A 13,306-nucleotide genomic window follows, 5' to 3' on the forward strand; every position below is an offset into this window, starting at 1 on the left:
CTACTCTTCACATCACTCCCGTCCTCTACTCTTCACATCACTCCCGTCCTCTACTCTTTACATCACTCCCGTCCTCTACTCTTTACATCACTCCCGTCCTCTACTCTTTACATCACTCCCGTCCTCTACTCTTCACATCACTCCCGTCCTCTACTCTTCACATCACTCCCGTCCTCTACTCTTCACATCACTCCCGTCCTCTACTCTTTACATCACTCCCGTCCTCTACTCTTTACATCACTCCCGTCCTCTACTCTTCACATCACTCCCGTCCTCTACTCTTCACATCACTCCCGTCCTCTACTCTTCACATCACTCCCGTCCTCTACTCTTCACATCACTCCCGTCCTCTACTCTTCACATCACTCCCGTCCTCTACTCTTTACATCACTCCCGTCCTCTACTCTTCACATCACTCCCGTCCTCTACTCTTCACATCACTCCCGTCCTCTACTCTTTACATCACTCCCGTCCTCTACTCTTTACATCACTCCCGTCCTCTACTCTTCACATCACTCCCGTCCTCTACTCTTCACATCACTCCCGTCCTCTACTCTTCACATCACTCCCGTCCTCTACTCTTCACATCACTCCCGTCCTCTACTCTTTACATCACTCCCGTCCTCTACTCTTCACATCACTCCCGTCCTCTACTCTTCACATCACTCCCGTCCTCTACTCTTCACATCACTCCCGTCCTCTACTCTTCACATCACTCCCGTCCTCTACTCTTTACATCACTCCCGTCCTCTACTCTTTACATCACTCCCGTCCTCTACTCTTCACATCACTCCCGTCCTCTACTCTTCACATCACTCCCGTCCTCTACTATTTACATCACTCCCGTCCTCTACTCTTTACATCACTCCCGTCCTCTACTCTTTACATCACTCCCGTCCTCTACTCTTCACATCACTCCCGTCCTCTACTCTTCACATCACTCCCGTCCTCTACTCTTCACATCACTCCCTTCCTCTACTCTTCACATCACTCCCGTCCTCTACTCTTTACATCACTCCCGTCCTCTACTCTTCACATCACTCCCGTCCTCTACTCTTCACATCACTCCCGTCCTCTACTCTTCACATCACTCCCGTCCTCTACTCTTTACATCACTCCCGTCCTCTACTCTTTACATCACTCCCGTCCTCTACTCTTCACATCACTCCCGTCCTCTACTCTTCACATCACTCCCTTCCTCTACTCTTCACATCACTCCCGTCCTCTACTCTTTACATCACTCCCGTCCTCTACTCTTCACATCACTCCCGTCCTCTACTCTTTACATCACTCCCGTCCTCTACTCTTTACATTGGCTTCCAGTGCAGTGTAGAATAGATTTTAAGATTTTGTTGTTCGTTTTTAAGGCCCTAAATGGCCTGGCCCTGAAGATTTTAACCCTGCGTGAGCACAGCTGGTAGTTACGGTCTTCAAACCAACTGGTTTTAGAAGTCCCAAGGTGGAAGTATAAGCGATGGGGTGATCAGGCGTTTGCAGTCGCTGCCCCGAGACTCTGGAACAAGTTCCCCTTGATATTCGTACGATTGCAGATGAAACTAAACTCTAAACCCTCCTGTTTAGGATGGCTTTTAATACGCAGTAGTGGTGTGACAATTTCCTTTTTCCTGTTTCTTTTCAACTTTTTCTTTTCTTTTTTGATTTTACTGTTATATGTATTTATTGTATGATATGTTGTTTTATTTTATTCTATGATATGAAGCACTTTGGGTACGTGACGGTTGTTGTAAAGCGCTATACAAATGTTGATTGATTGATTGATTGATTGAGTACAGTAGGGCTGTGCAACGACTAATCACGACTAAAATAAAAGTTTGTGTTTACATAATATATGTGTGTGTGTACCATGTACAATTATTTTGTATATATAAATACACACATGGATGTATATATTTAAGAAATATTTGTATGTATATACTGTATGTATATAAATATTTTATGTATAAATAAACACATTTTTAAAAATGTATATACAAGCATGTGTGTGTATTTATATATACAAAATAATTATACACAGTACACACACATATATTATGTAAACACAAACTTTTATTTTAGATGTGATTAGTCACAGTGATTAATTCATTATTAGCTTCTCATCGCTTCTCTAACGCCGTGCCGGTCCCTCATGAAGCGCTGCTGGTGCTTGTCCACCAGATGATGATGTTCAGACCAGCTGGAAACCAGAGACATGACACTCTACACATTACACAATAATACTCTACACGTTACACACTAAAATAGATTTTCCAATAGAGAGACACACATATCGGGTAAGATTCTTCTAATTAAACTGCACTATCGTTGATGCTTTATGATAAGAGTGTCTGTCAGAGCATGTCGGCGTTGATGTGTGTGTATGTGTGTGTGTGTGTGTGTGTGTGTGTGTGTGTGTGTGTGTGTGTGTGTGTGTGTGTGTGTGTGTGTGTGTGTGTATGTGTGTGTGTGTGTGTGTACACACCTCTCTACATGCACGGGTGTGAAGAAGTGGATGCGTGTGTGTGCGTGTGTGTGTGTGTGTGTGTGTACACACCTCTCTACATGCACGGGTGTGAAGAAGTGGATGCGTGTGTGTGCGTGTGTGTGTGTGTGTGTGTGTACACACCTCTCTACACGCACGGGTGTGAAGAAGCGGATGCGTATGAAGTCTCCCGCCACCGGAGTGAAGGCCCAGAAGAAGTCCTCCCCCAGATAGGCCTTCTCCAGCGTGAAGTGCTGGTACGTCTTCAGACTGGTGGTGACCTCCGCTAGCGGGTTAGCGTGACCTTTGTGGAGCGTCTGCTTCCCGAAGTCCTTATCCTGAACAGAACACACAGAAGGACCTCGTAAACAAGGCTTGGGCGTTCCTTCAATAACTGCAACTTTATGTCAAAATAAATTTTTTATTGTTGTAACATTAAAGTTACATTTAAAGTGTCTAGATATCCTTTTTATGCCGTCTCACTACCGTTCAAGTGTGTTTTATGGTTATATTTGATTATTTCATCCTTGAACCAGACTTTCAAAGAAAAGGCCAACATTAAACATAGCATAAACAGAAATATAACCTCTTAAAGTCCCCTGTGGTGAATGTTGTTTAAATGTTTATGAGGTGTTTTTAATAGCGGTCGACCCATAGTGGATTTTACCGATACCGGTAACTAGGTTTGACCGTACTTGCTGATAACCGACTAATCAACCGGTATTTTTTTAAATGGATACTGGATAAAAATCAAACATAACACTTCAAGTAAAACAGTGCTGTACTGAAATGTGCTAAATGTAATATATCATAAAAAATGAATTGTTCTACAGAAAAATGAGAAGTTCTACAGAGTGAATTCTACAGAAAATAATTTAAACATTAAAATACTACAGGTCAAATGTGTGTTTCTTTAGCTATAACCTAGAAACATACATAAATTGCATAGGTAACACAAAGGTACACTGCAAGTACCATATGTAAACAGTGATGCATTAGCTAGCTTTCATGAACTATATGCATTATGCAATATCCATTTTTACAGCACGTATTAATATTTGAGAAATACAACTGTACCTTGATCATTCATGTTAACAGATCAAATAAAAAATAAAGCTACATTTTTCAAGGAAAAAAGCTTAAATATGTATATCCTAGTATAGGTCAGACTGTGGCTAATTCTGTCCAGTTGACCCTGATCAATCAGACTAATTAGTGCATATATTTAAATTAATTTGAAATGCACACATCCAAAATTATACCATTCATACATCATATAATTATACTGTGTCATAATATAAACATTGGCATTTTTATGAACTAACATTAACAAAGTTTAATAAGGGCTGTAAGAATATATTTCTCATTGTTATTTAATGTATAAACTAATGTTAACTAATGAGAGCTTATAATCTCTCTGTAACCCACATTTTTATTTCAATGAAATGAATGTACTATATTTTAGTTTGATAATGTTTTAATTTAATATTTAGTATTTTAGGTGATGTTATGGTACTAGATTTTATTTATGCAGTATTTATAATCCATTCACTTTTTGAGCCTGAAAATTACATTGATCTTAAACTGTGGTAAATCTTGAACGCTTCAGCGCACAGACTTCAGTCTGATCTCTTTTCAGAGACGACACTCTGCAGATTATTGATGAAGTGAAACTTAAAGTTAAAAATTCGTCTCATTCATTTCCAATGCGCTCGTTTCTGACCGCGAGGAGCACAAGTGGGTCTGTTTCTCTCAGGACCATTTAACCTGTTCCAGTCATGTGCATGATTTTATTCTGTGTGTGTGTGTTTACACAGCAAGTGCCAAAACCTTTACCAAGTTTCGTAACATTCCAATGAAGAAAGGTTTCTAAAACACATTCCCGAACAGCACCCGAGGGTAAAAATGTCAATATCATCTTAATATTCCAGTATATTTACAGAGTGGTGATGTGGATTGACGACAGCTGGAATGCTCTTGTCGAGTGTTTATGAATGTGTTTATGAAAATGAATGACTAGCGACACAGAATAACGGCAGTGATTGAGGCAGGTATTATGATAAACGGAGCGTCACACACATCAACACGACAGGGAACAGGCGGGACACACGAACACTAATCGCCATGGCGACCCCTAGGGATCTTCATTCAGAGGGAGTAAACACAGAGCAGAGACACACACTGATTTATCAGGACATGATCTCTGAGGAGAAATGAACATTGACCTGAGGCAGAGCACTGTCTGGAGGATTACAAATGAGGGAAGTTGTTACACTCACACACACACACACTCACACACATATAACAAATACTGAATAAGACAGATCACCTTGAGTTTCTGGATCTTGCCAGCGAGTGAAGAGTGTGTCCCGACGTGCTGGAACAGAGACGGTTTAAAGCGGATGCGCAGGTTTGCTTTCTGACGGTCACAATGTTTCTGTGGGACAGAGGACATCGTTTATATCATATCACAACCACACACACCTTCAGCAAAAGGCTCAGGCTGGAATCACATTATCCAGTGCTCATTTTGGCCGCATACACACACTGCATTTAACAGAAATATTACGAAGCAGAGACGCATTAACATCTGATCGTTTCTACTAAACCGCAGTCGAGTGTGTTTTAAACCTGATCATTTTAATGCTGATCTCTCAGGAGCGTGCGAGTTACGTTCACACACACTCCTTCAGACTGCAGTGCTGCTGTGAAGATTCGAGACACACACCGGTTTCTGTCCTTCTCGAGCAGACGAGTAATAACTCTGCACTAAAGTCATAAATCACCCAAAACTGGACATTTTCACATCATTTTCTCACCCTCATGTCGTTCCAGAGTGATTTCTGTCCCTCCATTACAAGTCCAATCTTTCAAGCTTCAAAAAGTTCATAAAGACATGAAATTTCACGTGTCAAGCGAGCTCGACTGAGCTGCCGTTGACCAGTTTTGATGTGCTCTATGTGTGTGTGCAGTGGCGGATTTAGCAAATTGGGGGCCCAAGGCGAAAGTATGTATGGGGGCCCCCCCATTCGATCTTTAAAGGGGGGGTGAAATGCTCATTTTCACTCAATCTCCTGTTAATCTTGAGTACCTATAGAGTAGTATTGCATCCTTCATATCTCCAAAAAGTCTTTAGGTTTATTATATTTATAAAAGAAAGATAGGCTGTACCGAGTTTTTCCGGAAAAAACCGAGCGTCTGGAGGCGGGCCGTGTGGGTGGTGTGCTAAAGCTGTGTGCTAACGCCCCGAGCTAACAACACGCAGAGACATTTGAAGCAGTTTTACTCACCGCCTGCGACCGCGAACCTTTATCATTGTGACTGCTCGATCCTTAAGCATTAGACGATCTGCAAATCCGTCGATCTGGGCTTTGTTTATAAAACAATCATCGTCGAAATGCAGGGAACAAACAGTCTTGCACAAAAAACAAACAGTCTCTGAAAAAACAGACTCCATCCACTGGTCCCTTAACGCTGGGTTCTTTAGGAATCTGTGCAGGGTTGTCTTGCCCTGGCAAACAAAAACCCACTTCTTTGGTGACATTGATCTCCCAAAAGCTAAGCAGAGCGCTTTGATGAGGTAACGCACTGCTTTCGCTCTCTTCTCTCTCTGTCTGGTCTACGAGTGCGCGCGCGCCCGCGGAGAAGTGCCCTTAGGACCCATATAAGGAAATTCCGCCCCATCTTACGTGACACAGACCCATACTCGAAAAAAACTTTTACGAAACTTGTGACAAACCGGAAGGACCATTTTTGGCACAGAAATGCTCCTTCAAACGTACAATTTAATTTTTGAATCTTTGTCCATGTTTAGCATGGGAATCCAACTCTTTAACAGTGTAAAAAACTCAGTATGCATGAAATAGCATTTCACCCCCCCCCCCCCTTTAAAAGATAACGGAAAAAAAAATTACCGACTGAATGGTGGATAGGCAGGTAAAGCTAATCTACAGGGAAGTAAAGGTTGGAGAGCAGAAAAAAAACCTTCCCCTTTAAACCCTGCATACATTTCTTTACTCCAAAATGAAGATGGAAAGCAGAGAACACACAAAGTGTAGCACTACACAAACTAATAGTCACGATGGAACCCAACAGAGAATAAGGTTTCAGATAACACCTGAAAAATCTAGCATCACAATAATGTAAAATGTACATTTTTATAATGTAAAAACATTTTAGTAACTAAACAGAAACATGTTACAATGTTTACATGGTACAATTTCTGGCAAGCTATGTTTTTTTATTATTGCTTGACACAAATTTCACAATTTCAATTCAATTCTTGTGATTTGATTCAATATTGACTCATTTGGATACATATTAGGTACACAAGATAGGCATTAATTTTTCTCAAGAAAAAAAAAAACCCTCACATAATGCTGTATACAAACAGCCCTATCAGCTAGTATTATTTAAGGTTAAAAATAAAAATAACTCAAATTAAACAATGCGTTTTTATTATAATAACAACTTTAATAATATAAGTAAAAAATATACTAAATATGTAATATAGTACACATATTTAGCCAAATAGGCTACTAACATGCTATAACATATATTATGGTCATTAAAGGGATACTCTACCGAAAAATGAAAATTCTGTCATCATATACTCACCCTCATGTTGTTTCAAACCTGTATGAATTTCTTTCTTCTGCTGAACAGAAAGGAAGATATTTAGAAGAATGTCAGTAACCAGAAAGTTTTAGATACCATTGACTTCCATATCTAAAACTGTCTGGTTACTGACATTCTTCTAAATATCTTCCTTTCTGTTCAGCAGAAGAAAGAAATTCATACAGGTTTGAAACAACATGAGGGTGAGTATATGATGACAGAATTTTCTTTTTTCGATAGAGTATCCCTTTAAACGGCTTTCCTGAGGTAAATGTTATGTGACATAATTGTTCTCCAGCTGTTTTATTGACCTGTTTTCGCGGTTGAAAAACACTGATTGATCGATATTATGTATGAGGAATATACATTTCGGTAAGTTGTACTGTATCTTTCAACATTGTTAATTTGTGTTTATTCAGCTAGTGGAGATGATCGGTTCACGTGCCGTTAGGGATCTGTCACGTCACATTTACAAGCGCCAAAACGGTAGTATGGGGGTAAGAGGGGCGAAATGGGGAGAGGTGATGTTGCATATGGCTCCTAGCAAATCCACATAAGTTATATCCATGTGAGTGTGTTAACGTTATCCTCACCTAGCTGCTGCTGCTGCTGCTGTAGCGGCATGTTCAACGCTTTGGACGTTAATAGTTGTTCCTGTCTGTATCCCCAACAGTAGCCGTAAAAAAAAGTTTGTCATCTTTGGCAGCGTTGCCAAATACTTATCGGCGTCTTTTCGCTTTTTTCTTTTATTTGAGCTGCTTGGGTAACTTCGCTTCAGTTTCTCGTTTCGTCTCTGTTTGTGTACTTCCAAGTACTCCTGTCATTGCGTGTTTATCTTTTGCGCCGCGCACCGTTACGGACTAGTCCATTTCATTGTGAAAGTCGGGGGTGTATGTAGAGACGGATAACCATGAACTGGGCATTTTAACTACTACTTTTCAACGTATTTATTAAGAATATTAATACAATTTACCATTCTTTTGATGCGTTCATGATGATAAGGGGCTTTTTCTATTCTTTTTTTTTCTTTTTTTTTGAGGTGGGTTGGGGGCCCCCCTATTACGACCGCTGGTAGGGGGCCCCAAGCAGCCGCCTACCTATGCCTCTATGTTAAGACCGCCACTGTGTGTGTGCTAATCATATGCAACGGTGTTACTCGCCAGTTGGCCAGTAATATTTGTATGAATCCTAACAATGCATGAACATGAACAAACATGAACGACACTCTCTGCATCGTCACGAACGTTTAAGTCGTGCCAGTTGAAATGTTCAAGCACAAGAAGACGTGAAGCGGAGCTCATTTCGTTACTCGCGCTGTGTGGAAAGTGTGCGCAAACACCCGAAGCTGCGTCTCAGACAGCTCACGAATACTACACTGAGCTCTTTCACGTCTTCTTGTGCTTGAGCAACAAATTCACACAAAATTATGTCAAAAAATAGCGAGTACTACACTGCACTGCAGTCTGAAGGAGTGTGTGTGAACGTAACTCGCACGCTCCTGAGAGATCAGCATTAAAATGATCAGGTTTAAAACACACTCGACTGCGGTTTAATAGAAACGATCAGATGTTAATGCGTCTCTGCTTTGTAATATTTCTTTTAAATGCAGTGTGTGTATGCGGCCAAAATGAGCACTGGATAATGTGATTCCAGCCTGAGACTTTTATTATGTCTTAAGGGAACATGAACAGTTGAGGAAGTAAATGTGTGTATCAGTGTATTAGATCAGTGCATTCACTCTTAAAGTGACAGAGCCTAATATTCCTGCTGACGTCTGAGTTTATAATGTTAATCAAGAGGAAATCACTCACTGCTCTCGACTGAATAACTTTTGTAACATTAATAAGGATTAATTAAAACGGATGTTTAATTTATGCAGTGAAGATTGTGTAGTGTTATTTTACATTTATATGTGTTATTAAATTTCTCCCCTGAAAACTACTGTCAGACCTACCTGAAAAACCTGAAGAGCACTGTTTATTTAATCTGTACCTTTGTTATATTGTATTTATTTGTGCTTTTGCTTATTATTATTATTTGTTCTTTATTTATACTGACTGTTTACTTATCTTTAATAATGTTTTAAATTTATATAAGTTAGGCTAGTAGTTTTAGCTGTGGTATCGAAATTGGATTAGAGAATTGTGAATTTTGGTTTCATGGCCGGAAAAAATATTAATGGCCGGCTAATTTTGGTAAGTCACAGGCCATTGGCAGGTGTGGCAAAAAGTTAGTTTTAGGCCCGGTTTATATGTGACTACAAGCTGAAATGAAATCTGTTCATCATATAAAATGATTGTGTCTCTTCAGAAGACTTTAAGCTTTAGGATATAACTGCTCGATTCATGGGGATTTTTGAAGCTTCAAGGTTTTGGTTTCCTGTTTGTTTTCCGGTTATCATTATAAATATCTTCATTTGTGTTTCAAAGATGATTCAAACTCTTACGGGTTTGGAATGACATGAGTGAGAGTAAATGACAGAATTAAAAAATTTCTCCATTTTTTAATGTGAATTTGGTTGTCACTGCCAGATGTTTATGAGGTGAAATGGGTTGTTTTTCTCTGAAAAGACACTAACATGGCCTCTAGTCTGTTTCCGATTTAACGCATTCTATTATTATTAAAATCAATCTTTACACATGTTGATGAGAGACATGATAATGATTACAGTTTTTTACAATCACTTTGTTACTATTTTCAGAACCTTGATGTCATTTTTCACAACTCTAGACACAAAACTCACAACCAATGATCAAAATGCACATTTTTCAAAACTCTAACCCTTTTCTCAATTGCTTGGATACAATACACATAAAACTTAGATCATTTGTTCATTCAACAAAACTCACCTGTTCAATATGACACAACTTAACATCAAAGTAATACTATTTCAAAAGGCAATTCACACATTACATTTCAAATGAGTGTCTATTCATTTCCTTACATTGATCTAACTATCAATTGATACAACTGCTCAAAATGATAAGAAACTATTGCATTACTCTGAATGCATAGTTGTATGGAAACAGACAAACAATCTTCCATGTGTACAGTAAATCATGAAAGTTTCAAGATAACGATATTCATTGTCACCAATTAGCATGGAGCATGAACCAATTAGACTACAATATCCATGGATGTAGCCTAATATTTGATCATACTGCTTCATCAGACACTGTGTCTATGGTCCCAAACACTGTACTACCTTTTCAGACTATGTACAGTATTGACAGCACTGCACTGTACAGATCATCACTCCTGTTCTGTTTCTTACAGTACAAGCAAGCAAGTTGAGGAACACTGCATTTGATGTTTTACAGTAGTCTTCTCTTTTCTATTTCATAGCTAATTATTTTTTGCTTTGATTCAAATAAACCTATGTTGTGATTGTACTGTAGTGTTTTGCATCAATATATTACAAACTTTGTTCAATGATTCCACTGTAGTATTCTCTCTACTACTGCAGTGCCTTTACAGAGATGTATTTACTGTACATGTAGTGCCATAATGAAACCTGTATCACCTATTTTGTTCTACAATATTTAATGATTGTACGAACAATGACACAATGAAACTATCAGTTGCTTGTGTGTGGGTGATCTATAGTTATGTCTCAACGGTATTTCACAGTAAATTAGTTTTTTGAACCAATGATTGTGCAAGTGCAAGATTTCTTTAAAGATGTGAATACACAATGCAATGTTTGAACATTAGACAGCCTGTGTTACAAGTGATAACCGTTTTGAGTTTTGTGTCTAGAGTTTTGAAAAATGACATCAAGGTTCTGAAAATAGTAGCAAAGTGATTGTAAAAAACTGTAATATACTGAATGAACAAATAATATTAAGAATAATTATGATAAGAAAACAGAGATGTATAATTCTTACCGCGTCTTTTTCTGGGTTGCACACCTTCACCCACATGATGTGGTCCAACAGCCAATCAATGGGCTTGTCTTTGTAGAACATTAGCATAAACTCCACGATCAGCGGCAAGTCTAATGACTTGAACATCTTCCCTGAAATAAAGCAAAGCAGATTCATGAACATCCTCCACACGAGACCGATAACATTCAGCCCTGAGGAACTGGACAAGTCAAGAGACAAATCATACGGATTTACACTTTCAGCATGGATTTAAACAAGGAACTCAAGGGAGGAAAGATGATGGAAAAGAAAACACTAATGCAATCAAAGGAAAGGCGCTCTGAGAGTAATTACATCTTCATATTAACGACTCAAGGCTCTTTAAGGTGGTGCAGCAAATAACTTAAGATGTTCTACATAAATAATAACATTTTTCTTAAAACATGAGATTAATTCAGTTCATCAGATGAAATGAGATCAGATTGAGGAGGAAGGATGTTCTTCATAACAGGGTTTTTATTGCCCTCTAATTAAGTTTTTCAAATCTGTCTGGGTCACAGAGGATCTGATTGGCTGCTGGCTTAGGGCGAACATTCAGACAGTCAATCAGCTGGTTTTGGTCATCTATAATAGAAGAGACATCCGTTTTTATGCATTATGAATTACAGTCCGACATCAACCACAGAAACATCCTGCGTCTCCAGATCAAAACACATCCGCTCTGATCTGACATCCGCTCGTACACTCATCCCACAGATCAGTTTTCATGGGCGAGACGCCTATAAAATCATATTACAATACTAGTCTGAGTCTATAGGAGAGAGCGGGGCACTAATGCTTTCAGACTTTCTCAGTTTGTGTAAACCTACTTAAGGTTCAGATTTTTTATTTTACCCCACATTCATTTCACATATCTAGTACAATTATGTGGTTTTGTTTCATTAATACAGTGTTTACTTTTTTCTTGATATACCCAGAAATAATGGAACTGGAATGTGACGACATGCCCCATAGGTGGAGTACATTATAACACGACCATATGACAGATTAAAATATCATATCTCATATAATCAAAAAAAAAAAAAATACAAGAAAAGGGATGGACCTTCAATAAAAACGCTTATTTAAAAGATCTGTCAATTTAAAACTGTAATACACAGCTGTTTCTAATGGCTTCTTCATAATTAATAAGCACTTGTGTGTGTGTAGGGGTGACAGGGTTTGAGAGGTTTGGCTTAGTGAGTAGTTTGATGTTGTAAACACTAGTTTAGTATCATCAGTGTATGACCCGCACACAGGCTAACATTGACCATTAGAGCTGAAGTATACACACAATCACTCTCTCTCTCTCTCTCGCTCGCTCGCTCACAATCACTCTCTCTCTCTCTCGCTCACTCACTCACTCACTCACTCACTCACTCACTCACTCACTCACTCACTCACTCACTCGCTCACTCGCTCACTCACTCACTCGCTCACTCGCTCACTCGCTCACTCGCTCTCTCGCTCACTCACTCAAACAAACTGAATGAACACTGAACAGACAAAGTCAAAAGGAATGCTATCCAGACACAATTATTTAAGATCAATAATTAATTAGAATAAATATTTCACCATGAATAAATGTATAAAACAAAGAGCAATAAACTCCTCATAGATCTTTTAGGGCACAGAGAGATTAATCAGCTCTACAAGTGCTTTTGCTTTTAGATGTTATAATATCTTCAGCTCTCCATTTGTGAAACACTTTGGCAGCTATCCAAGGCTGTGTGTAATAAATGATCTCTGAATCGAGAGCATGTGCTGCTTCACCTTCACATCGTCCCTGACACACACACACACACACACACACACACACACACACACACACACACCCCTCTGAAAAGGAAAACAGCCTTATCTGAAATAGTCAAATCAGTTTTCACCTCCACATTTAAAGCCCTCGGTTCATTGTCTTTCTTTCTTTCTGAAATACATGAGTACATTATTACTTGTGAGGTAGAGTTAAAGGGGTCATAAACTGAGAAATCAAATTTTCCTTGAGCTTTTGACATATAAGAGGTCATCATACTATAATAATATCCTGTAAGTTTCAGAACTGAAAACGTCCTTGTTAGTCCAATAAAAGCTTTTACTGACACCAGGCTCAGCGAAAGACAGGTTTTTCACAGCGGGGATCTATGAGGTCAGAGGGTGTCAAGCCCCGCCTCCACAGAAGAAGAGCAATTCCTACTTCAACACTGCCTGTTTAGCCCCGCCCACCAATTCGCGCATTACATGAAACTCATTATAATATGCAAAACTGTTATCCAATCATAGCAGTGGGCGTTTACTTCCAAGTCTT

At 39.1% G+C, this 13,306-nt stretch overlaps 1 protein-coding gene across 3 annotated transcripts in view; it reads right to left on the reverse strand.

Moving 5' to 3' along the window:
- The window catches only part of mgat4b (alpha-1,3-mannosyl-glycoprotein 4-beta-N-acetylglucosaminyltransferase B), a 155,912-nt gene that overhangs the window by 32,747 nt on the left and 109,859 nt on the right, over positions 1-13,306 (reverse strand). For 2 of the 3 annotated variants that reach the window (XR_014031423.1, XM_081383568.1), the window contains exons 9-11: positions 10,984-11,114; positions 4,809-4,916; positions 2,624-2,817 (exon numbers count right to left, since the gene is read on the reverse strand). Coding sequence is in view for 2 of the 3 variants with exons in the window: in XM_081383568.1 (XP_081239694.1) it covers positions 2,624-2,817; positions 4,809-4,916; positions 10,984-11,114 (433 nt within the window). In the remaining variant the exon portion in view is untranslated. Of the gene's footprint in view, positions 1-2,046; positions 2,195-2,623; positions 2,818-4,808; positions 4,917-10,983; positions 11,115-13,306 lie in introns of those variants that run through there. The other variant, XM_081383569.1, reaches the window with a different exon arrangement.

The sequence above is a fragment of the Scardinius erythrophthalmus genome (genome assembly GCF_964197995.2).
Source record: "Scardinius erythrophthalmus genome assembly, chromosome: 13".
Classification (NCBI taxonomy): domain Eukaryota; kingdom Metazoa; phylum Chordata; class Actinopteri; order Cypriniformes; family Leuciscidae; genus Scardinius; species Scardinius erythrophthalmus.